The sequence below is a fragment of the Peromyscus maniculatus genome, chromosome 2, assembly GCF_049852395.1.
Source record: "Peromyscus maniculatus bairdii isolate BWxNUB_F1_BW_parent chromosome 2, HU_Pman_BW_mat_3.1, whole genome shotgun sequence".
Classification (NCBI taxonomy): domain Eukaryota; kingdom Metazoa; phylum Chordata; class Mammalia; order Rodentia; family Cricetidae; genus Peromyscus; species Peromyscus maniculatus.
In genome coordinates this window covers 82,872,180-82,898,529 of record NC_134853.1, presented here as the reverse complement: position 1 = coordinate 82,898,529, position 26,350 = coordinate 82,872,180, and the positions used below count along the sequence as shown (strand labels likewise).

Here is a 26,350-nt window from a genome sequence, read left to right as displayed (position 1 = left end):
GGAAGTTTAGAAAGTTTTAGTAAAGAAAAATTTCTGAGATTGAAGAGAGTGGGATAAATTTTCATTCCAATGATCTAGAGTTATTTGATACTTTAAAAATGTTCTTGTTTATGTTAGGTCCTGGACATTCTTGGTCATTTAGATTTCAACATCAGGTTATTATATGATTGTTGATTTAAATGTTATTTTTTTCAAGGAAATTATATTTGAGCGTTTTAATTGCAATCTTCCTTTGCTTTTTCCTCAGGTGCCAAAGTGAATGATGTTGTCCCTTGGGTTTTAGAAGTTATTTTAAGTAAGCATATTATCAGCCCCAACCCACATGTGAGGCAAGCAGCTTGCATCTGGCTCCTTTCGCTTGTGAGGAAGCTGAGTACCCACATAGAAGTGAAGGTGAGCTTCATAATATGCATTATATATGTGATAAATTCTGTAAGGATCCCAGAGTATTTATAAATTAAAATAAGAAGAAAGTATATGAAGGTTGGAATCATTAAAAAAAATCGCAGAAGTTCTGAAGTAAGCTCCATGTGAAGTAGTGATCCTTCAGATGGTGATCTGATTAATACTGGCAAGAAAATGATCCAAACGTGAAGATATAAAATCAAGAGTGCTGGGGACACACACACACACACACACACACACACACACACACACACACACTCACTCACTCATATTAGGACAAAGGTTAGACTGAATGTTTAGACTACCTGTGAGGGGTACAACGTCTAGTAAGATGGACAGCTGTAAAGATGAAGGGATGGAAAGGTTCGTGACTGCCTTGGTCCTAAGACTCTGGCCTCAATGCATGTTAACAGGGAGATGCTTGTTTCTCGGGAGAGAGAGGACTTCAGTGCTAATGCCTTTTCTCTTCTTTCAGTCTCATCTTAAGGAAATTCAGAGTGCATTTATTTCAGTTCTGTCAGAAAATGATGGTAGGTTGTTCGTAAATACTTGACCTGTCAGCTTCTTTAAATGTGTATTTTAAGTTTTAAAAGTATGGGTTAATGGATTGTAGCACAAAACATTCTGAGCCATGTGAGTAGAATGAAGCAAGCCATATGTATGCCTTTAATTCCAGAATGTGGCAGATAAGAGGAGGAGAATCATGAGATTCTGTCTCTACCCCCCGTTTTATTTAAGACATGTGGACTTGTATCTCCTTTATTTTTCTAAAATTGGATATGGGTGTCTTAAAATTCTAGGGTAGTTTGTTGTCTCGAATATAAGTAGCATATGTTGATATTCTGATACCATGGTTATTGTCACACTAGTTTATTGGCCTTTGATCATGATTCTCATATTCGTTGACTCATGATGCCATGTCCACTGAGTTGATTTAGGAAAATAGAGTGATTTCTGCTTTTGTATCTCTACTTCTATATAATTTTAGAGTAAAGATAATTAAATTTCTTTTAGAATATTATAATTTTGTCTACCTTTTTTGTAGAACTCAGCCAAGATGTTGCCTCAAAAGGGCTTGGGTTGGTTTATGAGCTGGGCAACGAACAAGATCAGCAAGAATTGGTGTCTACACTTGTAGAAACACTTATGACTGGCAAAAGGTATAGTGAATTTTAAAATTTCAGGTATCAATACATAGGACATTGAAACTATGATATGGAAGAAGGAAAAATTCAACCTTCTACTTTCTCATTAAGCCATTGCATATCAATGATTGTTACACAGTTGAATTATCCCAGTGTATATACTGTTTACTTAGAAACATTGTACTAGGTCATGGTTTCAAACTTGAATCATCCCATGACAATTGAAGCATCAGGTTAGAAAATCACTGTAATACCTTCTTTGGCTAAAAAACGTTAAGATATGATGAATAAACTTGAATGTCATTTATAATCTGATCTGTGATGAGTGCATGGAGGGAGATTGGTTTTGTAATTACTTACTGCTTTCTGTTGCTTCCTTTCGGGAAGGGTAGTTTTTATGCGTGACACATTGCCTGTAATTTTATATAGAAATCTTTAATATCTGTGAATTTGTTTTGTTTGTATTTGAGTTTAGAAAATTTGCAGTCTGATAGAAAAGAATAGTTTCTATCTTTCATATACTAGATACAGATTTTATCAGTTTGCAATCCATTTGCTTATTAGTTGGTATGGAAAATTTGAAGCTAATTTAAATTGTTTGTTTTAGAGCTAAACATGAAGTTTCTGGAGAGACAGTGGTATTTCAAGGGGGAGGCCTTGGCAAAACACCTGATGGGTAAGTGTGCTAAATCTAAATCCATTGATCAACTAGGGCAGAGCAATAATGTTGTTTGTTGATGGATAAATAAAAATGGTAATGGGGAGGGAGGGGACCCTACTGTTTTAGATTAGGTTTCCTTGGAAACAGACTGAGCTAGAGGTTTGTATGCTGGAAGTTGATTGGAAAATACCCTTGGGATTGTCCTTGGGAGGGTTCAGCAAGTAGACTGCTGATGGTAGAGGGAAGTTGAACTGATGCCATAACCTCATTGGACACTGGATTTTGGAGAGGCTTTAAGCTAGGATGGCACAGAGCTTTGACCCTTCCCAAGCATTCATACCTGTTCGATGACTAATTATTGGTGGTAGGCTGCTTTGTTGGAGGCCACGACCTCCAAGACTAAGGTTCTCAGAGACTGACACTAGGTTCAGAACTGTCTGCTTCCGGGAAGCTGAGTCCTGAGTAGAGACCTTGCATAGTACTACTACATTAAATTCATTTAAATTTGTTTTCTGTGAAAACTTGTAGTCTTAGATTAGTTTTCCAGTTTAGCATTTCAAATTAATTTTGGTGCTATCCCTCCCTTATTATTATTTCAGTGTGGTTATATTGTTATTTTTCTTCTAAAAATTGTCAGGCAAACTATGATGCTTGTTCTGTTTTCCTGTGGCATTTGGAATAACAGAAAGCTGTAGGTGGCTTATCTGTCCTGTTACTCTGTATATCACTGTTTTCACATCAAAAGTTCTTTTTATTTGCTTGTTTTTGTGGATTCTTTCTGAGCTTTTTTCTCTTTGTTTTCTTCTTCTTCTTTTTGGGGGAATAAGGTCTCATATTGTCTGGGTTGTTCCTGAACTAGTTGGTTTAGTTGAATCCTCTGATATGACCACAGAGATACAAACCATTGTACCTGACTTGACAGTTGGATGCTGTAAGATCCGTCATGGAAGGGAAGGAATGGTGGTAGCTGACTCCATGGTTGTAGGAGTGTTTAGTTGGGACTCTACCCACTGACCTCTTGGACTAGAAAGAAGATATGGAGCAGGAATTGGGACTGGACTGTAACATGTCAAAGCTCATTTTTTAGTAACTCCTTCCTCTAGACAATAAAGATCAGCCTCTTAAGAGATTCTTCAACCTTCCAAAACAGCACCATGAGCAGGGCACCAAGTATTCAAACACATGAGCCTACGAGAGGCATTTCACATTCAAATCACAACAGATATTTACCAGCAGAAAGACTTAGGAATAGTTGATAATTGAGTATATGACTTTTTATATTCTTGTTTTCTGTCTCCTCAGTGATGATAATGGTATTATCAACTGAGGGAAAGAACAGTTTAAAAGAATACCCCTGTAATAATTGATGGTAAAATTCATATCAACCCAAAATAGCTAGAAAAATGTTTTATTATGTATTTCTTTTTGTTTGTTTCTAAGCCAGGGCCTTTCTACTTACAAGGAGCTTTGTTCTCTGGCAAGTGATCTTAGTCAGCCAGATCTAGTATATAAATTTATGAATCTGGCAAATCATCATGCAATGTGGAACTCTAGGAAGGTAAGTTGCTATATTGTTTTGTTTCTTTCTTAAATTTTTGCTGGTGGTCAAACCCAGGGCCTCGTGCATACGTGACAAGTGCTCTGCTACTGAATGATGTACCCCCAGCTCTCACCAGCCATGCAGTGCCAGTTGATGTGTGGTCAGTTTTGAAAAGTCTGTGTCTGAGAGCCGGACTACCATATTAGCCATTATTATTGCTAAAGCTGGAGTACTAAATAATGTTCTATTCAAGGACAAATTTGAGAAAGCATATTTTATGGCCTCTTTGTATTTAATATATTAGTATTTTACTGTAGCAGGCATGTATAAATTACTCTTTTTGTTATTTTTAGGGTGCTGCTTTTGGTTTTAATGTAATTGCTACCAGAGCAGGAGAACAGCTGGCTCCTTTTCTGCCTCAACTCGTTCCTCGACTTTATCGTTACCAATTTGATCCCAATCTTGGAATTCGACAAGCTATGACAAGTATTTGGAATGCATTGGTCACTGACAAGTCAATGGCAAGTATCTGTGAACCTGTGTTTTAGGAAGCATTGTAGCTTGCCTGTGCTACCACATAGGATTAAAACTAATGTCCCCTGCACTTTGTATACAATTTCTTTGCTTCCATTGCTTGTTGTTTGCTTTTCCTTTCAAAGATATTATAACATTTATTGAGATCTCAAAAATGAAAGTGATCTAAATGTTCATTTGGGTAGATAGATAACTAAAAGAATAGCAGTATATTCACACAAATAGAGTATTATATGTTACCAGGGATCACTGATGCCATGGGGCATGGATCACAAATCTGTGCTTAAAGAGTTACTTTAGTTGGGAAGACAGACCAAAGAAATAGTCAGTTGCCATATATTGCTTTTCTTGTTCTGTCATCTGACTGTTGATTACATTCTATCCTCCTTTCAGAAATAAAGGTTTTTCAGAAACTGCCTCTGAATACTGTTGTCCTCTTAGCTTTCCTTGTACTAATTCCTGGGCACATAAACATTCTGTGCATTGTAATGGTTCTTAGTTCTGTACTGGCTCAGATAGGACATGTACTCCATCCATTTTTACAGATCTAACTGCCTGTTGGACGTCTTCACTTGACTGTTTTTTACATGTACCATAACTGTAACATGACACATGAAGAGCTGAAAAGAAAAAAGATACCTTTCCCCTTCCTGTACTCTCACTGGTCATGAGGTTGTCCAAGCCGGGAAACCTGCTGTCTGTGTCTTATAAACCCCTCAATCCCACATTGAATTTAGGAGCAGTTTATGTTGAGTCTGTTGCACGAATTCTCAAATGGTCTTCTAATAAAAAACCCGGAGCCAGGTATTGGGGTAATGCTTAGAGATCAGAGAGACAAAGGAACAAGCCATTACCAGGTCTCACCTTGCCAACTCCATGAATCCTCTGTTGGAACACCTCTAAGTCCTGAGCCAAAAGCTCTCCAGCCAAAAAGGCCTCTAGCCAAAGAAGTTCTAGTTCCTGTCTCCTCACACTTTATATACCTTTCTTAGCCCAGCCCATATCACTTCCTTCTTAGTGCTGGGATTAAAGGCGTGTGTGCTTCCTAAGCAAAGGCATGAAATTTCAAGCACCGGAATTGTTATTCTCAAGTATTGTGTTAAAGTAAAGGCGTGTGCCACCACTCTCTGGCTCTGTTTCTCTCCTATACTGAGTCAATCTCATGTAGTTCAGGGTGGCTTTGAACTCACAGAGATCTAGACAGATCTCTGCCTCCCAGGTGCTAGGATTAAAGGTGTGTGCCACCACTGCCTGTAATCTGTGGTTAATCTAGTGTCTTGTTCTGTTCTATGTTTTTCAGGCAAATTTTATTAGGGTACACAATATATTACCAAAATACTGCTTTTATCAAGTGTTCCTTGAATCCACTCTGGTCCCTGATTCTTTCCTGATAAATAGGTCATCATACCTTTTTCTTCTCTTTTCCCTGTGTTTAATTTATTTACATAGTAGCAAAAGTGATTTTTAAAATTGCAAATTGAATTTTGGTTAAATTTTTTAAATGGATTTTTAGTTCATATTTTTTTTTTCTTTCTAATATTGGAGTTTGAACCCAGGCTCTTAAACATGCTAGGCAAGTGCTCTACCACTGATACTATTTCCTAAGACCCCTTTAAAAAGTACTTACTTTGATACAAGATTTTGATCTGATTCAGACTGGGTCCTAAACTTTTCTGCTTCTTGCCTTAGCCTCCAAAATAGCTTAGGTTACAGGGGTGCACAACTGCTTTCAGCTTGCAATTTACTCTTACAACTGAGTCTACCATCAATTTGTTATCACCAAAGCTTAGATCATACTCACTCATCCTTCTTTACCTGCACCTTACAAGACCTGGAACAAGGTCTAGTTCTGTCCTCCTTCTTTCATATGACACTCATGGTTCCTACTCATGGTTGTTGGTATTTGAGGATTCAACTTTGAGGGCTCATTGAATTCTATTTGCTCTAGGATAGGATGTGGTACATCTGGGTCAACCAAGACTTAAAAGGCTAATGGGAGTTACAGATATGAGTTCAGGTTACAGACCTTGGCTCTTGAGATGTGGGCATGATCTTTGAGTAAGTGAACTGTTAAGCCACAATTGTGATGAGACACATATGGAAAATACAGGAGGGGATATGGGAAGCTGTTTTTTTAATTTTAAGTGAGTTATTTACTTCGTTTTGATCATCTAACATGTAAGTGAACATAACAAAACTTAACTACAAGAGTAAAAGTGAAAAAGTTGAGAGTCTTTAGATCTGTTGGTATAACAACTGAGTCTACTATCAATTTATTATTACCAAAGCTTAGCTCAAACTCATTTAACCTTCTGAACCATATAATACTTTTCACCAAACACTGCCGTTGAGGTCTCCAGTGTATAGAGCAGTACAGTAATGGAAAGACAGTGCATTTCTTCTGAGAAAACCTTAAGGTGCTGTGGGTACATGGAAGAGAGTTGGTAGAGCTTCTCTGAGTGGTGGCCACTCTGAATCTCCATGGGCAAAAAGGAGTTACTCAAGTTGGACATGGAAGAGGACTGTAGAGGTAGTATGTGCCAGGTTACAGAACTAAGACCAGACAAGATACCTGTATGTCAAGATGAGTCACACTGGGCTTGTATCGTATAAAGCCCAAGTGATTAGACTTTATTCTCATGCACTATGGAAAAGGATTATCTATCTTTACATTTTAGAGTGCTTGCAAAGTGCTGAGAGATTTGTAGGCTCAGGGGCTTAGGAATACTTTAATAAAGAAAGTGATCAGTGTTGTTGGGAGGTAAATAATTTGATTGTTGGATTTTACATTTTTCATTTTATCTTTTGCTTTCATTAGGTAGATAAGTATTTGAAAGAAATTCTTCAAGATTTGATTAAAAACCTTACCAGCAACATGTGGCGAGTTCGAGAATCCAGGTACCTTGGAAAATTAGATTAACCAAATAAAACTGGAAAATTCCCCTTCAAATTTCTAAGGTTTTTACATGGTGTAACAAAAATTAAGTTAAAACCACCAATAAATATATTTTTAGTTGAGTTAGTTCTTTTTCTTTAACTATTTGAACTCTACTAGATGATTTGCCAAAATTAGCTTATGTAAATGTGAACTTTATCAATCTCTGGATCACTTGTTAAACTGGTAGATTTCAAGTTGTATAATTTCATGGCTTCATAGGGTAGAATTTCTTTATATATGCATTTTGTACTCATTTGATGCCTCTTATGTGCTTGATGATATATGAGACATTAGGAGCACATAGGTGAGTTAAAAGTGGTTTATTGGTGTATCATTCAAAGGGATTAAATTATATAGTTGTAGGAATTGTCACTTAGTGATTTGTGTCCTATGTGATATACTTGAGGTAATACTAGAATGATTATGATTGTCTTGCGGGGGAGAGGCTAGGACTAGACATACAGATGGAATCTATATTATTATTCGATATAACTATTTAGTAGTTAAATATTGGACTTGCTTGATCATGTATTTGAAATCAAGTTTTTATTTTCAGCTGTTTAGCTTTGAATGAGTTATTGAGAGGAAGACCTTTAGATGACGTCATTGACAAACTTCCAGAAATGTGGGAAACACTTTTTAGAGTACAAGATGATATTAAGGTATTATAGAAATCAATCTGTGTGTATGTATAGACTAATTTAAACTGGAATCATTAAAATATGCTATAGGTTTTTTAAATGCACATGTTTCAAAATTCCTTGTCTAGACAATTTTAGGAAACCATAGTTTTATCTCCAGCTTTGATGTACATGTTAAGTTACAAGTTTGGGTATCTTTTATTTAGGTCTAAACTGAAATGACTTAAAGAAGGTGGCCTAAGCATGCCTTTTCTTTCAGTAGAAATCTCATGATGCTGTTGGATTAGGAGCAAATACCCATTTGGAAGTAATTCATATGACTAAAGTTTCAAAAATTAGGCATTCATTTCTAAATAATGTGATTAATGAAAAAAACTCAGTTTTTGAGTATTTTTCTTGCTCCATATTACTATAGAACTGAGATAATTTATAAAGGGAAATAGTTTAGTTATTTTGGAGGTTATTATTTATCATAGATGGACTCTGGACCTATGACAAGGCGGTCAAAGTCTGAGATAGAAAACTTTTACTTGGGGTAGAGAACAAAGAGAAGGAGGAAGAGTCTGAGGCCCCATAGTCTCCTTCAAGGGCTTGTTCTCAGTGTTCTAAACTTTCCATCCCTCTCTGAGGTTCTAGAGATGCCTCTCTGGGGACCCAGTCTTTAGCACATAAATCTTTTGAGAATAATCAAGATCCATCTCAAGTACTGGATTATCTAAATTTTAAACTATTTGGACATCCTTAAAATTAGACCATTAGGCTTGTCTTTCTTATTGGTTTATTTATTAGAAAATGTTAATTCTATTAGAATCTCACAGAGATTTTTATGTATTTACTTTTATACTACATTTTATTTTTGGACTGCTAATGACTATTTTTATATGGGCAAAAATAGATAAAATATATATGTTCCTTAATGGGCAAAGAGCCCAGTGAAATACTATATACTTAAACCTGTTATTGAAAGTTATGTTTTACTATTTTGCATTAGGATCTAAGGTAGTTAATAATGTATTATAGAATAGAAAAGAATGAATGCTGTCTAATATGTATAATGCCAGACTTTTCTCATTTTTAGGAATCTGTACGGAAAGCAGCAGAACTAGCTCTGAAAACTCTGAGCAAGGTGAGAATACTCATCTCCCAGTGGGATAGAGTAGGGCAGGACGCACCATGGACTTGACATTGATTTTTTTTTGTCATATGATATAATGTTGCCTTAATTGGCTTGCATAGTTTACTGCTCTTACAGTGAATAAGAAAGTGGATTTTGTTACACTAAGGGTAGTGTATCTTAAGCACAATATACCTCTGGTTTCTTTAAATGCTGAGACCTCTACATGAGGTATACCTTTCCTTTAACCCCAAAGAACACATTACGTACTTAAATGAAGCAATATATGTCTTCTTTTAATATCTTCCCCAAATTTACAAGGTTGGCAGGCTTTTTGAAACCAAATAGTTTGCCCCATGGACTTATTTTTGTGATATATATTCTAATTGCATAAGCCTTCTTATTGATCACGTTACTCAGTAGTAAAAATATGTTTTAAATCCATGTAGGTGTCTTTCATGTCTAGGTTTGTGTTCTTTACCAGAATTTGTCCTGCCTTTTAAAAAGTGCTCTCTTACACATCTTCATCACATCTTCAGCTCCTTTGTTCCTCATTATACAAATCAGAAAGTAGAAAATAAAATATATTATCAGCTTTTCTGATTAGATATGGCAGATCTTCAGGAGCCATATTTGGTCATTCCTCTATCTCCTTCCAACCCTCCATAGTACATAGAAAGTAGACTTACCCGCTCTTTATTCCTGATAGTGACATAAAAAAGCACTTTTTCAGAGAAATGCTTTCATAGTCGAGAGGCCAGCTTCACTAATGTCCATGCTCTTTGTATGTGAGGTTTGTGTGAAAATGTGTGACCCTGCCAAAGGAGCAGCTGGCCAGAGAACCATTGCTGTCCTCCTGCCCTGCCTTCTGGACAAAGGAATGATGAGTCCTGTGACGGAAGTCCGAGCCCTCAGGTGTGGTTTGGTTGAAGTGAATGTATTGAAATTATTTAGTTTCTAGTCAGTCTGTAGAAAATGTGTTTTCTTGAATGCTAGATTCCTAAAAATACAGAAAATGGACTGAGGAGAATCCATTGAGGTAACCCAAGTATTTATGAAAAGATGTGTCATAGTATTTTTATAGTCCTATTTCATGGGGACCTTGATTTGAACTAGCATTCTGAGTTGCATATTATTCTATTGTCATTGGCCCCTTTCCTTAGCAAGCACGTCTTCCATATGCCACAGGTCTTCAGGGGCTTGCTTGTTGGGTATAACCAACTGTTTTGCTGTCTTTGGTAAACTAATCTATGCCATGATTGTTAATGGTGCCTAAACCTACTGCCTGAAAGGCAAATGTGGAACTTAATGAAGGTTCAGACTGGCCAAACTTGAGCCCGGTGATGACTCTAGTAGTGTAAAATCATATGACAGGTTATGCATTCTGATGTGGTGGGATAAGACATATGCAGCATTGCTTATGAAAGAGCTTGGTTGTTTGGGAGGCAGAGTCCACCCAAATATCTCACTTTGGCCCTGTGTTTGCTATATGCTACCCAGTCTGGCCTCAAACTAGTGATCCTCTGGCCTCATACGTCAGAATGTTGGCATTACTGGCATAAGCCATATTTATAAAATAATTGAACCTTTACTTGGTAGCCTACATATATATTACAGGGGATATGTTAACACAACTGGAATATAATCAGTGAGATCAAATGAGAGAAAAAGAGAAAGGATGAGACTGTTAAAAAGTCTCAAGAATGAAGCCAGTGTGGTGGCACATACCTTTAATTCCAACACTTTGGAGGTAGAGGCCATCAGATCTCTGTGAGTTCAAGACCAGCCTGATACGTAGCAGATTCCAGGTCAGTCAGTGCTTTACATAATGAGACCCTGTCTCAAAAATTAACCAAACAAAAGAAAACAAACCAAAATTTTGAAGATGGCAGTGGATAGACTTTAATCTCTGAATCTGGATTCCAACAAATTATCATTTTTTTGAGATAAAAGTTTTGATATGTAGCCAAGGCTGGCCTTGAGCTCTCAGCCACCCATCTTAGTCTCCCAGGCATTCACCACAGTCAACTCTTAAAGGAAATTTCTGGGACAATCAGAAAAACTCAGAATTTTAAATGAGAAGTTATTAGTATTTTTAAAAGAATAAAAATGTTATAATTGTGGTAAAGTACTCATAGAGAGATACATACTGAAATTTTATTAGCTTAAAGTAATACAATAGCGCGTGGGGGGTGGTGGGGAATTGTACTTAAATGTATGAAGAAATTACAAATGAAGTAAAATTGGCCATTGTTACTAATGGTAGAAATAGGTAAAGAGGACAAGGAATTTCACCTTGAACCTCTCTATGTTTTATGTGTGTTTGTTTAAAAATATCTGTAATTTTTTTTTAAGTGCCAACAGACCTGGGTTCAGTCATAACCAGAAACCCACTTCCTACTTGCTGGGATCAGGCTTTAGACCATATGAGTATACCTGAATGCAACTGCAGAACATCCTCGTGATTAGATTGTAGGACTTTTTTATATTTGGTAAAGACTCAGAGTTGGTGTTCTCTGTGTCTAGCATTAACACCCTTGTGAAGATCAGCAAAAGTGCAGGAGCCATGTTGAAACCACATGCACCCAAACTCATCCCAGCTCTGCTAGAGTCCTTAAGTGTGTTGGAGCCTCAGATTCTCAATTATTTGAGTCTCCGCGCTACAGAACAAGAAAAGGTGAGTTGATAGCAGAGGTTGTTGGTTAGTATTGACGAGGTATGAGCACTGTTACGGTCCATCCAGTGTCCGTAGACAAACTCTGTAACTATGGTGCTTTCACTCTTAACACTGCATGCAATGGATTTTCTTTAAAGAGGGAAAGCCATGTCCAGCTCATATATTTTCTTGTTAATCAGATAAAAATCGACAGCCCCCATGCCTCCCCACAGAGACAAGGGTTTCTCTGTGTAGCCCCGGCTGTCATTGAACTTACTCTGTAGACCAGGCTGCAGAGATCCACCTGCCTCTGCCTCTGATTGCCAATATTAAAGGCATGTACTACCACTACTTGACTAAAATTGACAGCTTATTAACATAATTTTAACAGTCTAAAAATTATTTTTACATTTTTTTAGGGGGTGGATCTATACCTAGGCTTCAGTCTAAAATTGTTCTGCTTTGTCTTTGATCAGTTATTTTTTATAAGTTGTGTATGACACATTTATTGAGGAAAGATGAAAGCAACCTGGAAGGGTAGAAAACAGTCCCCTAGAGGTCTCCACTGTAAACAGTTTCTAGGGGCTTTTAAAAATTCTTTCATAGTCATAAGCTACAAAGCCCCCAAATACTCAATTTAAAAACCAAATCAGAGTTTGATTATTGTTGTGTAACTGATTTTTAATTTAATAGGACATAATGTCTGTATGTTTTATTTTCATTTTAATTCATTCATACTAAAGTCAGGTGGCTATAGTTTTGTAGGGAGGTTTTATAACAGGTTTTAGAATAATAACCCCCCTTTTCTCTGTATCTTTGATAACATTAAATAGTTGAGTAGCATCAGTCTTATAAGCAAGAGCCTTACTGTTAGATACTTTGAACTTTTCTTTTATACACATTGTCCCATTGTCTTTTTATATTCCCTTAGCTCTAGTTTTCTTATCCCTCCTCCCTAATCTAACTCAGACCTTATGCTTGGAGCACCCACTGAGCTATCATAGTAGTTAGCCACTCTTGTAGAGGTCTGGAGTTCAATTCTGATCACCCACATTGGGCATTTCATAACCTTCTGTAACTCTGACCTTTGTGGACATGCACAGTCCCTTGCACTTGCCTCTCCCCTATACTTAAAAAAAAAAAATTAATCCCTAATTCCTGTTAGCTATTTATATATTTCTGTGAATTCTGCTTTATTCTATGCCTAGTTTCCCTCCCTGCCTCTCTCTTTTAAAAACGTAATTTCTTTATTGATTCTTTGGGAATTTCACATCATGCACCCTAATCCCACTCACCTCTCTGTCCCCCCATATCCTCCCCTCACCCCTGCAGCACCATCTAAAAGAAAATTAAAACAAAAAAACCAAACCAAACAAGCCTAAGCAAAAAAACAAAAACAAACAAACAAAAAAAAATAAAGAAAAGAAAAGAAAAAAATAACCCTTCACTCCTCCATCTTTCCCATCTATAACACCTATTCATTCATCCTGGTGGAACTGGGAGCCACGGTGTGTCACATAGTAAACACTTTTGTCCAGTCAGCTTTATTAGCAAATGTTCACTGCAGAGAGTCACTGGTCTGGTTCAAGGCCTCTGGTTTCTGGTACACCATCATCACTGGATTCTCACCAAAACTCCTCTGATGGCAATCCTGTGGGTTTCATTCCACAGGACCGGTCCCTTCATGAGCTCCTAGATGGGGTAGATGTTAGGGTGGGTCAACCCAAGGCCCGGTGTGGGCTTGGGTGGTAGCTGAACTTTTCAGTCCAGGCCACTGGGGCTACCTGCCTCTACCCTAAGCCATGCCATCAGGATCAGGGTGAGGGGTGAGGCCATCTCTTCCGAGTTCTGGGGCCAGCTCTCTTGCTGTAGTGTCCAGCAAGAGGCAGGGCCAGCTTTCCTAGAGCCAGTGAAGGATGAGGCCAGTTCAGCATGACTCTTTGATTTTATCACACATGGTTCCTAAGGCCCCCTGAGGTGACCGAGGCCTTAGGCATTAACACAGACTCTAGCTGCAGCTGGACCACAGACCCAGATGTGGCCCTCAGCAGCAGCCCAGGCCTAGATGACACCAGGACCCTGGGTAGCAGCACAGGCCACCCACACCAGTGTGGCTCCCATAGCGGCATGGTTTTCAGACACCAAGACCACAGGTTGTGGCCTAGACCCTACGTTTCCATATGGCCTTTGGTGGTATTATGGGCCATGGATGTCCATGACCACAGACAGACCCAGACATGGTCCTTGGCAGCAGCCTGGTCCTCACCACCTTCATTTCTATCGTTCTGCCTCTTTCCACAGCACATAAACCATCTCACTTATTTTTTTTCTCCCATTTCTCCACCACATATTTGCTCATCATAATGGGACGCACATGCCCAGGCTGGCCTGTGGGTGGCTAGCACCCACCTGAGCGGAATTGCATCAGGTGGGCCGTAGGGCCGTAGATCTTTTTTTTTTTTTTTTTTTTAACATTTATGTTTGTTTACTAGGACTGTTAGGCCTATGTAATATATAATGTCAATGTTTTCTCTCAGTCCACTATTTCATTCTTAATTTGCATAATCTACTCTAATAAATTACTTTTTTTGTTTGCCTCTTGATACAGTTTCTTCCTTTTTTTTAAAAAAAAAAGTTTATTGATTCTTTGTGGATTTTACATCATGCATTCTGATTCCACTTTTCTCCCCATCTTGCATCTGCCCTTTGCCCTTACAAGCTCCCCCAAATCAAACCCAAATTTAAAATAAAAACCAAAACCAGCCGGGCGTTGGTGGCGCACGCCTTTAATCCCAGCACTCGGGAGGCGGAGGCAGGCGGATCTCTGTGAGTTCAAGGCCAGCCTGGGCTATCAAGTGAGCTCCAGGAAAGGCGCAAAGCTACACAGAGAAACCCTGTCTCGAAAAACCCAAAAAAAAAAAAAAAAAAAAACCAAAACCAAAACCAAACAAAGAAACAAAAACAAAGAAAAAGGAAGAGTCTTGTCATGGAAGCTGTAGTGTGGCCTGTTAGACACAGTTTACCCTTTAGTTTGTTCATGTTGACTTGCAAGTGTTCGTTGCCATGAGTAATTGGTCTGGTTTGAGACCTCTGGCTTCTGCTATACTGTTGATAATGGACTCTCACTGGGGCTCCTCTTGGATATCCTATTGTTGTCCTGTGTCATGGGGATCCTGCTGTTTTGGGTCTGTAGGTTCATCCCCTTCACATGCTCTAACAATTCACAGATTTAGTGGATGTTGGGCTGGGCCAACTAATAGCCCTGTCTCTGGTCCTCAGCTGTAGTATGCTTCCAGATGAGGTGCATGCCAATGGTGAGTGGTGGGGCCATCTTTCCTGAGTGTGGGGGCAGACTCACCCCTGAGGGATAGGGCCAGTTTGCTGCAGTATCCAGTAAGAGGCAGGACCAGCCATCCCAGGGCCAGTGAGGGGTGTGGCTGGCTCAGCACAGCATGGTTCCAGTGACTCCAGTGCTAACACAGGCTGTGGATATCACCACAGACCCCAGCTATATAGTAGGACCACGGACTCAGACATAGCCCTTGGCAGCAGCTCAGGCCAGACACACACACCCCCGGTGGCAGCACAGGCCACTCAGATCAGCAAGACCCCGACAGCAGCATGGCCCCCAAGTGGCTGGCCAGACCCTGGGTATCCACAGAGCCCTCGGTGGCAGCTGGAGCCACAAATACCAACCTAGACCCTGGCCTTCCTGGGCCTACGGACCCAGGCCCTAGTCAGTGGTCCCTTCCAGGAAATCTCCATGGCAGCACTGGCCACCCAGATCAGCATTGCCCTGAGCACTGCTCATTCCTCAGACACTGACGTGGTCTGAGGTGGCTGCCCAGATCCCAGTCATCCGCATGGCCCTTGGTGACAACAGAAACCCTGGACATCAACTCAGACCCTGCCCACTGTAAGGCCACAGACCCACACATGGCCCTGTGTAGCAGTTCTGACTCTGACGACATCGTAGTCCTTGGTGACAGCACAGGCCACTCAGATCAGGATGTTCCTGGTAGCAGCACAACTCTTGGATGCCCTTGTGGCCACAGGTTGTGGCCCAGACCATGGGCATCTATGTAGCCTTTGGTGACAACACGAGCCATGGACATCAACACAGACCCTGGCTGTGGTAGGACTGTGGACTCAGACATGATCCTAGGCAGCAGCCCAGGCCTGGATGTCACCATGGTCCCAGATGGTAACACAGGCCACCTGGACCAGCATGGCTGCCACAGTAGTGTGGCCCTTGGACACCAAAGTGGCCCTAGGCGGCAGCTCAGACCACAGGCCCCTGCATGACCCCCAGTGATAACATCAGCATAGGCCCCCAGCTGCTCTGGGGCCCCAGATCAAGACCTGGCCCTTGGTCATAGTCCTGGCCCAGATACCTTCTGGATTTGGGTGGCCAGCTGGCCATTCATGTCTGCCCATTCCCTGTTACCTCACCTTTCCATATCTGCCTCTCCTCCAGCCCACAAACGATTCTTCCTCTCCCTCTCTTCCACCTCCCTACCCTGTACTCTCTCACTACGATGGTACCCAACCACCTAGCGCCAGGGCTCATGGTTGGGTTACAGGTAGCACTTGGTTGAGTACTGCCCACCCTGGTTGTAAGGGATGGCACGGACCTGTTGCCTTGTCTTCCTCCCATGCTCGGGCCTAGAGATGTATACCCTTGGTATGATGGTACCACTGGCGCTGGGCGGTCTGGTTGATTGTGAGCCCTGCAGACCCAAAAGTTTGTGAGTGTGGGGGGGCTTTCTTTATTCATCATTCTTTCCTCTTTCAGTAGTAGGGTTGCCACCTCCCATACAGTGCTTACTAGGGATTGAGAATTAGGGGGCATAAATTCTGTCCATGCTTTGCAAACCTTAGTAGATCACTTTTGCATGCCTTTCTCTGGATAGTGATTTCCCCTAGCATAATTTTTATTAAAATATCTTTGTAGATAAGAATCCACTTTATAAAGTTAAAGAATTAAATGAATTACATACACACATGCACTTTTTGTTTTTTGTTTTATTTTATTTTATTTTATTTTGCTTAGACAACTTTTTAAATGTTGTGTAGAAATTTTGTGTATTCTCTTTTTAAGTGGATAGAGAACCTGAGCCCCAAGAAGGTCTATTGACTTGAGTAGAGGCCATAGTATATTTGTTAGTAAGTGAATGCATTAGTTCATTTTGTGTAGTACTTGGGATTGATCCCAGGGCCTTATGCATGCTGAGTGTACAGTGTACTAGTGATGCATCACTGCCCATCTATTTTGTTTATTTCTAACTGTTGTCTGAATTTCTGACCTTTAGGGAAATGTTCATTGTACAGTTAAATTGTTATGTGAAGTCAGAAGATACTAGAATTAGAATTTCACCTGGGTTCATTAGTGATTGTTTATTTAAAATCCTTTAATTTGGAAATAAGACCCTTTAATTGGAGTTTATGTGCCTAATTCATAATTAATGAAATGTCCTTGAGTGACTCGAGTTTGTGCTCTTTAGGTTGTAATGGACAGTGCTCGGCTCACTGCCGCCAAGTCCTCTCCCATGATGGAGACAGTCAACATGGTGAGTTTCCAAATACAATTGAAAAGCTCATTGGCTTCTCTTGAAGTGCAGTTCTTCAAAGACTTTATGCTGTGTAACATGAAACAAGCTGAAGGGGAATGCCTTCATAAAATACTGTGAATGCAGTGTTTTCTTTCAAAAATTTTAAGTTTTTAACTGGTATATAAAAATTGTACATATTTATGGGCATTTTTCTTAATTACTAATAGGAATAAATTTTCTAGGTAGCAGAATTAGTCCAAATTTGTGTTACATGGAAAACAACCTATTATAAATTTGTATCGATTTATCTTTTAGTCTGCTTATTTTAGAAAGGTTCAGAGGTGTGTTATTTATTTTATTATTATTATCATTACTTTTTGCCTGCCTCTGAGAAATTTCTTTGGAAAGGACCCTGACAGTGTAAGCTTAGAGGTATTTTAATGAAGTAGGCAGCACAGAAGATAGATGGCAGAAACTGAGCAGTAGTGATGTGTTTCAGATGTCAGAACATCTTGCAGTGAAGAATTCATGGCCTTTGAGGTTCTGAGTTCTACAGTTCTCAGAGTCTGGACAGAGTCACCGTTTGGGCATTTTTGTAGTGACTATTAAGAGCTTGCAGGCTTCTGGAAATTGTTTGCTAAGTAGGCCACAAATTGGACAAGAATAAGGTGTTTAATGTCTACTGGGAAGTGTTGCCAGTATTTAGTCTAAGAATCTTACATCTTAGTTGTATTATTGGGAAAAGTGATAGGAGTAGTTAGGAAACATCACTTGGAAATAGTCATAACTATTGAGTGTGTGCTTGCATTTTAAGGATTATAACAAGCATTGGTGAAATCATATAAGAAATTAACTTAGTTGGGGTCTAGAAGGCTAGACCCACTTTGGAGGTTTTAACCTAGGCATTTTACATTAGATATAGATTGATAGAGGGAGATTTAAAGGGAGATCCTTTATCCTTAGGTAATCATTTCTTTTAGTAAATTGATTTTCTTCATTATTTTGTTTTATTCTATATTTTAAAATGTTGAACCATTAGTGAGTGAATTTTCTGTTTGTAGTACTGTGGTAGTTTAAATAATTCAGCTGGAGCAAAATCAAAGTAGTGATTTTCAACTTTATGTTAAATACAATAGGTGTATATTTGACGTGGGTAGTTTTTAAATGTTGCCTTTGTATTTATTATTTTCTCAAAGTGCCTGCAATATCTTGATGTCTCAGTGCTGGGTGAGCTAGTTCCTAGGTTATGTGAACTGATCAGAAGTGGTGTAGGTCTCGGAACTAAGGTAAGATTTTGTGTGTGTGTGTGTGTGTGTGTGTGTATGTGTGTGTGTGTGTGTGTGTGTGTGTGTGTGTTTAAAGACAAGTTGTTGTCATGTAGCTAAGGCTGGTCCTTCAACTCATATATAGCATAGCCTGGCCTCATGGTAGTCCTCCTGTCTTGACCTTCTAATATTGGAAGATTTATCGTAAGCATGTGCTACCATACCAATAGTGAGTGTGTGTACACCCCTTGCACATACAATGGTGGGCCTCATATTTATTTATTTATTTATTTATTTATTTATTTATTTATTTATTTATTTATTCATTTATGTATGTATGTATGTATATATGTATGTATGTATGTATTTATGTATTTACTTACTTACTTACTTACTTACTTATTGAGACAAGGTCTCCTATAGCCTAGTCCAGTCTCATACTTCCTATATAGCTGAGGACATCATTGAACTTTTGATCCTTCTGCCTGTATTTCCTAGTGCTGGAATTACAGGCATCATGCTTGTATGCTTTCTTACATGCTATCATGCTCTGCTTACTGGTTGTTATGTAAATGTTTTTGGATTTTCTGTCATTACCAGTTAATGAAGAAGCTCACTCATCTGTCAAGGAGTAATCATTTTACATAGTGATTAGGAATTTTCATGTAAGAGTCAATAAGTGTTTGGGTAGAAAAATAATTTCTTTTTGAGACACTTAGAAAGGTCAGATAATGCCTTCATCTTTTTTCCTACTGTTAACTTCGTCGTTGTTATTTTAGAGCAAATCTCACTCTGCGGTGTCCCCACACTGCCTTCCTGCCTCAGACTTGGCAGTGCTGGGGCTGTGTGTGTCCTGACACTCAGCTTCGTCCCATTTTAAAAGAAATAACTCATTTCTTCTCCTGACAAAATGACTTCACTTCTAATTAACGTTTATAAATCAGGAGAAAGTTAAAAATACAAACACTGATAGTTTTACCTTGCAGAGTAAACAGCTGTTTATATTTCTGAGTGTTCCCTCCTGTGTATTCTCTGTATGCATATCTTCTACATTGTGTTCTGTAAGGGGTATGTGATACTCTGCTTGTGGCAATACATCCTTTATTTCAGTCAAACAAAGGACATCTGACTTTTCAGCTTTTGAAAAGATATTAAATAAAGAACCATTCTTCTCTTTGGACACATATAAACTGATTTCTTTGGAAATTTCTAGAAATGGAAATATTAATACAGTTGTTTGTGACACATTTCATTCTGAGAGTTATACTTGTTTTCTTTCTTATGCACAGTGCCTTAAGTTCTTGCTCCTAAAACAATAATCTCTGTATAACTAGTCTAAAATGTTTTTCTTTTTCTATTTTGAATCCCAGAGTAGCTATTGGACTTAATGTGTTTTATCTTTAAGTTGTTGGTGCCTAAAAGAAGTAGCTTGATAGAACATTGTGACATGAAATTTAGACCTTTGTTTTTGTGACCTTAAAGGGAGGCTGTGCCAGTGTCATCGTATCCCTGACTACTCAGTGTCCCCAGGACCTAACGCCCCACTCAGGTGAGTTTGTCCTATGACACTTTTTCATGGCTGTGTTTATTATTTCAGAGTTTTAAAAAAGGAAAATTATTTGGACATGCTTGTTTGCTTGGCTTCTACTCAAACCTGACCCAGTCATTTTGTTAGCAAGCTTTTATTGTCTTACAAGTAAGTTTCTCAGTGATGTAAAGAGGTAAAAAAGTACCTTTGATTCTGCAGAACCCCCCCCCACACACACAACACACTTTTTTAAAACTATTTATAGCTGACTTTACATGAGTTTTTTTTTTCTTTTCTAGATAGGGTTCTGGTGGGGTTTCTGTATATAGCTCTCAGTTTTGTATTTTCCACAATATTCTGGACAGAGGTTAATTTTTAATTTTAATTTTATTTTTTAAACTTTATTTATCATTTGTGTCTTTCACATCATGCATCTCAATCCCATTCATTTCTGGTCCCTTTGTATTCACCCTCTGCCCTTGCAACTCCACCCTGCCTGCCCCCCCCCAATAAAATAAAAGAAAATTTAGAGGAAAAAAGGAAAAATTTCATTGTGGAAGCTATAATTTTTAATTTTTAAATCAAATGAAAGAAAGTAGATAGTACAAGTAATATTCAAAAGATCTAAACTACTATTTAGTAAATCTGATTAATTTCAGGATTATGGGATTTTTTTTAGTCCTGGGAATGTAACAAAATATTTGACCAACCACACAATTGATGTTTTTATTTTTTTCTGTAGGTAAACTTATGAGTGCTTTGCTTAGTGGTCTGACAGATCGGAACAGTGTAATTCAGAAATCCTGTGCATTCGCCATGGGCCATTTAGTTCGGGTGAGTTGAATTTCTCACTCAGTTAAGTACAGCTCTGGGAATTATAAAGGAGTGAACAGGGTTATTTGTTTTTCAGACTTCACGGGACAGCAGCACTGAAAAACTGCTCCAGAAGCTCAATGGCTGGTACATGGAGAAAGAAGGTACCTTTCTTTTTCTTCTTATGTCATTTTAAATTTATATTAACCAAATAAATTATAGCGTTCATTTCCCCTGAAAAATAGTAAATGCTGACAGAATTTTGGTTTCTTCTCTTGAGAACCTATCTACAAGACCGCTTGTGCTTTGACGATTCATGCAATTGGAAGATACAGTCCTGATGTGTTGAAGAACCATGCCAAAGAAGTTCTGCCCTTGGCGTTTCTAGGCATGCATGAAATTGCTGATGAGGAGAAATCTGAAAAAGAAGAGTGTAATTTGTGGACTGAAGTGTGGCAGGAAAATGTACCTGGTTAGTAATGGTGGCTGCAAAGTAAATGTGTGTCTTAGGAACACAGCTGGAATTTTTGACTCACATTGTTGATTAATAATTTTCCAAGGACTTGAACATGTGTCACATTTCATTTTTAGCACATCCCAATTTCTAAGTTTGCAAAGTGCCACTCAGAGCTCTTCCCCTTGACTTGTTGCTGTCTGTGTGAGAGAATATAAACTGTGTGTCTAAGCAAAGTAGAACTTTACTTAGGTTAGTTGAGTGTAATTGTGATTTTATGTGGTCTTAGAGGATTATTGTAGAGCTGTGTTTTTAACCTTGATACACATTAGTGATGATGACCTTTTTTAAATAACATCCCTGACAGTATGTCTAAGTTCATGAATTCCTGCTATTACAAAGAGAAGTTGCACTACCTACTGTCTCTCCCTTTAGCTGGTGGTGTGTTTTATGAGTTGACAGTCACTGCTTTAGATAGATGGCACTGACTTACATTTAAAAATGATTTAAAAAAATTTTTCCTGTCACTTGAGAGGTGTTTTAACCTTCCTTTTTTTTCAATGTAGGCTCCTTTGGAGGTATTCGATTATACCTGCAGGAGTTGATTACTATTACCCAGAAGGCTTTACAGTCGCCATCTTGGAAAATGAAAGCCCAGGGTGCAATTGCTATGGCATCAATTGCAAAACAAACAAGCTCTCTAGTACCTCCATATCTGGGAATGATACTGAGTGCTTTGGTGCAAGGCCTGGCTGGAAGAACATGGGCAGGAAAGGTAAAAGAACCATCATGTTAAAGAATTGGGACTACATCTTTGTATAGAATAGGAATCTGATTTGATGTGACTTGGGATTATTTTTGTGGCAAGGTTTTCTAGCTAGAGGAACATTTTGCCTAATTATCTGTGGCATTTTATATCAAAGTATGTCCCATGTGTTCTTGAGTAAAGCATAGTAATTTTGGAGATTGGTGTGTTTTACATATTTAGCTTACAAGGTACCTCTTAAACCAGGTCACCATTTTGTGCCCACTGATCTTCAGTAGAGCCAGAATTGGCCATATATGAAATTGAGTACACTGAACTGTGTCTAATCCTGGCACCAAAGATGCTCATTGCTGGGACTTGAGAATTGGAAACTTTTATACAACGGTGATAGAAAAATATGTATATTGGGTGTTCTGTGGAAAACATGAGATTGAGGCAGTATTTGTACTCTGTTTTGTAAAGGTCACCAGTGCCCACCACAGTATTGTTTGTGGTCGTAATAGTGGATTGCCTGGTGACCTTGGTTACCAGTTCTTGGGCCTTTATGAATTAGAGATTCATGGTTTGGGCAGAATTCAGTAATGTGCATAAGTGCATAAATGTTAGTTTTTGTTGTGGTTATAAAATTCTCAATGGGGTGATTGTAGTCATAGTGCAAAAATGTGACGTGTAGGTTTAATAGTATTTCTTCATCTTTAACTTATCAGGAAGAACTACTAAAAGCCATTGCCTGTGTGGTGACAGCTTGCAGGTAAATGTTCTCTAGTGAACATACTTTTTCTTAATGGGAAGCTTAAAGCTGAAGCTTTTCTTAACCATTCTGATGTTTTTCTATGGATTCTGTAGTACAGAGTTGGAAAAGTCTGTGCCCAATCAACCCACCACAAATGAAATTCTTCAGGCGGTCTTGAAGGAGTGTTGCAAAGAGAATCTCAAATATAAGATTGTAGCAATCTGCTGTGCAGCTGATGTTTTGAAAGCCACCAAAGAAGACAGGTTCCAGGAGTTTTCTGACATTGTCATACCCCTCATCAAGAAGGTAATGGCAATCTCTATCACCTTAGGTTTTCCTCTATCCTGGTCATGTGTTTTTATTAGGACAAGTTTAGCAGTAAAGTATCAGAAAATTCCGAAAATATTACGGCCTCAAATAAGATACAAGTTTGTCTTACTTGATAATTGGAAGCCCCTGAAGTCTTCAATGATCCTATTTCTTATATGTTATCCTCATGATCTATGGTTTATCTGGATCTCAGGCAGATGACAGAAGAGATAAAGTTAGGGTCATAGTAAGCATATCATTTCTCTCTAGAAAAGTTCTGGAAACAGAAACATAACACTTTGATTCATATTCCATTGGCCAGCACTCTTAGCCACATAGCCCCATTTGGCAGCAGATGAGGCTAGAAAAGGTAATTTTTCATATGGGCACCTTTTTCCACCTGTGGGAGAAGGAAGAGAGTAACGATATAGTGAACAGCTTCTGCCATAGCAAACTCTACCTTGCTACATGTGCAGATGCCAAGTAGTCATTTAGTATGAAGTCAAGGAGTACTGTGTGTTGTATAGTTCACCTCTGCATTGTTCTAGGGGAAATTTTGGTTGGAAAAAAAAAAAATGACTGGCTTAATTTGGAAACCAAAGTACTCATTTTTTAATAAAGTGGGCATCATAAGGAATGAGGGATATAGCTGGTCTATTTGTTTTGGTTAGTTTTAAGACAGGCTCTTTTTATTGTGTAGTGATGGAACTCACCATGTAGCTTTTTAAACCAGGATAGCCTTAAACAGAGATCCACCTGCCTTTGCCTCCTGAATGCTGGTATTAAAGGCGTATGCTATCACGCTTGGCCTGATCTACTTATTTTTAAAGCATGAGATATTTCCTTGTGTTGCTCTTAATTCATATATTTGATTTTTTTTCAGTAATAAGGCTGTTTTAGGTATTTCTGTGATAATCTATGGGCTTTGGAGATTTGTATTTTAAGTGGATTATATTGCTTGCTAGCTGATTGAATTACTTCTGGCTCCTTTACCAGTTTTTTAAAAGTTTGTGTTTGGAACATTGCCAAGTTCTTCCCATCTTTAATTCTCTTGATTCAAATATAAGTCTTATTAGGTTATACTCAATATAGTACATATGCAGTATTTTTTCCACTCTTATTTACAAATTAAAGTATTTCTCAAATTTATTAGAAATAAATATTCTCTTACTGCAAACAGAAGAACTCATGGTAGAGAACAGCGGTTGGTTCTTGGTCAGTATCTCCTGTTCTACACTCTGATTGTATCAATAATATAACTAACTTTGAAGAAGGAAGTACTAGAATTTTCTTTTCTTTGAAATGTCCTAGAACTCACTTGAAAGCATGGGAGTCCGGAGCACCAAAGCTGAAGATGAAAATGATAAGGAAAGAGAGCTGCAGTTGGAATCGTTGCTGGGTGCCTTCGAGAGCTTGGGCAAAGCATGGCCCAGGAATCCAGAAACTCAACGTAAGCACTGGAGCGCAGATTCGTAGAAGTATTGTAACTAGAAGTCACTTAGCAAGAACACAGATTTTTCGGCATGACTTAGTAATAATCTTTATATAGTCTGAATATTAATAGTGAGAATTATCCTATATCCATTTTACTCTTACATCAGCAAATAAGTACATGGATCACTGTATTATTAGAGATACTATAAGAAAGTATCACAGGGGGCTGGAGAGAAAGTTCAGTGGTTTAGCACACTCACTAGCTGCTCTTCCAGAAAACCCAATGAATTTGATTTCTGGCACTCACAGTCATCTGTAACTCCTGTCCCAGGGCATCCAAGGGTACAAGGCAGCCATGTGGTGCACAGATAGACATGCAGACAAAACACTTATACACAAAATAAATAAAAGTAAAATATATCTTTAAAACAAAACTATCACAGACTGAATGATTTAAACAACAGATTTTTTTTTTCCAGTTTTGATAGATAGAAGTCCAAGATCGAGTTGTTGGTAGGGTTGGCTTCTTCTGAGACTTCTCCACTTAGCTTGTGAATAGTTGCCTTTCCTGTCTTCACATGGCTTCCTTCTGTGTTCCTGTGTCCAGATCTCTTGTAAGGGGATTAGATTAGGATCATATGATTCCTTTAAATATTGTGTCATTTTGTATAATACAAGAAGGTTGGGGGATACAGTTGATTTTATAACAACCATGTTGCATTTTATGTAGATATTTGACTATAAAATTAGTTTTGTTACTCTTGTTTAGGTTCATAGTTGTTTTCTGAAAAGTTTACAATATTAGTAGAATTCCTTCCTTTCAAAATTGCTAGCCTTGCTATCAAGTCTTCAGTAAGCAAGTGATAGCTATTTTATTGAGAAACTCATGGCAGAAATTTTCAGAACTAAACATATATTTAGGAAGGATTAAATAGTAAGCTGTGATTATTGGTTCAAGTTATAGTTATAGCCCATTGACAAGGCCTTAAATTTGAGCAAATGCTAAATATTTTGTCTTATTCTGGGAACTACATTCTGTCCCAATGAACATCTCTGTATTATTTGTATATGTTAACTCAGGTATAGTATTTTCTTTGAGCCCATCATTCTTTGTGTAGCATGAGGAATGTGTAGCATGATAGATTCTCAAAAGAATCTATCAATGTGTGAGTGGTGTTATGAACTATAGTGAACATCAGATTGCTTGATTAACTTGCTTTATAGCTAAAGTTAAAGGAGGGAATTCCATAAGAAAGGTAACAATATAAATAAGACTTTAACACAAGACATAGACATGTACATTTGTTTACCAGTTTCGGAGCAGAGAGCCAAGGCATTTTGTTTCAGAATATCAGTGTTGCATACTAGCTTCTCACATTTCACAGTATCAGCTCTAATTTCTGTTTTTTGTGTCTCTTTGAAGTAGAGACACAAAACACAAACTGTTATGAAGTAATCAGTGTAGAATTTTTACCCCTTCTTATGTTTTATATTTAAACCTTATAAATTTTATAGTAGGTATTCAACTTAGGGCTTATTGGCCACATTTGTCCCCAGGGTAGATATGAATGCAGCCCATCATGTTAAAGATGATGTCACATTGGAGCATCAGAAGTTTGGAAAGCCCTGTTCTAAGCATTTAAAACCAACTCCTATCAATTTTTTATTTTTTGTTGAGTTTATACTCCTATCTATTAGGATAATAGTAATTGTCTAATGATGGAGACACTTTGTGATAGGGACTAGTTTATGATAAAAAACTGACTGTGGCCGGGCGGTGGTGGTGCACGCCTTTAATCCCAGCACTTGGGAGGCAGAGGCAGTTGGATCTCTGTGAGTTCGAGGCCAGCCTGGGCTACCAA

The 26,350-nt window shown here is 38.4% G+C and overlaps 1 protein-coding gene across 8 annotated transcripts in view; it reads left to right on the top strand.

Annotated features, from left to right (window-relative positions):
• The window catches only part of Ecpas (Ecm29 proteasome adaptor and scaffold), a 133,492-nt gene that overhangs the window by 89,935 nt on the left and 17,207 nt on the right, over positions 1 to 26,350 (top strand). For all 8 annotated transcript variants that reach the window (XM_076564279.1, XM_076564276.1, XM_076564280.1 and 5 more), the window contains 21 exons: positions 248 to 393; positions 881 to 935; positions 1,451 to 1,565; positions 2,158 to 2,226; positions 3,652 to 3,769; positions 4,105 to 4,272; positions 7,104 to 7,183; positions 7,780 to 7,885; positions 8,943 to 8,990; positions 9,772 to 9,893; positions 11,505 to 11,655; positions 17,139 to 17,204; positions 18,383 to 18,472; positions 19,934 to 20,000; positions 20,722 to 20,813; positions 20,890 to 20,956; positions 21,073 to 21,264; positions 21,813 to 22,021; positions 22,720 to 22,763; positions 22,859 to 23,051; positions 24,366 to 24,504. In XM_076564279.1, coding sequence (XP_076420394.1) covers positions 248 to 393; positions 881 to 935; positions 1,451 to 1,565; positions 2,158 to 2,226; positions 3,652 to 3,769; positions 4,105 to 4,272; positions 7,104 to 7,183; positions 7,780 to 7,885; positions 8,943 to 8,990; positions 9,772 to 9,893; positions 11,505 to 11,655; positions 17,139 to 17,204; positions 18,383 to 18,472; positions 19,934 to 20,000; positions 20,722 to 20,813; positions 20,890 to 20,956; positions 21,073 to 21,264; positions 21,813 to 22,021; positions 22,720 to 22,763; positions 22,859 to 23,051; positions 24,366 to 24,504 — 2,337 coding nt within the window. The remainder of the gene's footprint in view (positions 1 to 247; positions 394 to 880; positions 936 to 1,450; positions 1,566 to 2,157; positions 2,227 to 3,651; positions 3,770 to 4,104; positions 4,273 to 7,103; positions 7,184 to 7,779; positions 7,886 to 8,942; positions 8,991 to 9,771; positions 9,894 to 11,504; positions 11,656 to 17,138; positions 17,205 to 18,382; positions 18,473 to 19,933; positions 20,001 to 20,721; positions 20,814 to 20,889; positions 20,957 to 21,072; positions 21,265 to 21,812; positions 22,022 to 22,719; positions 22,764 to 22,858; positions 23,052 to 24,365; positions 24,505 to 26,350) is intronic.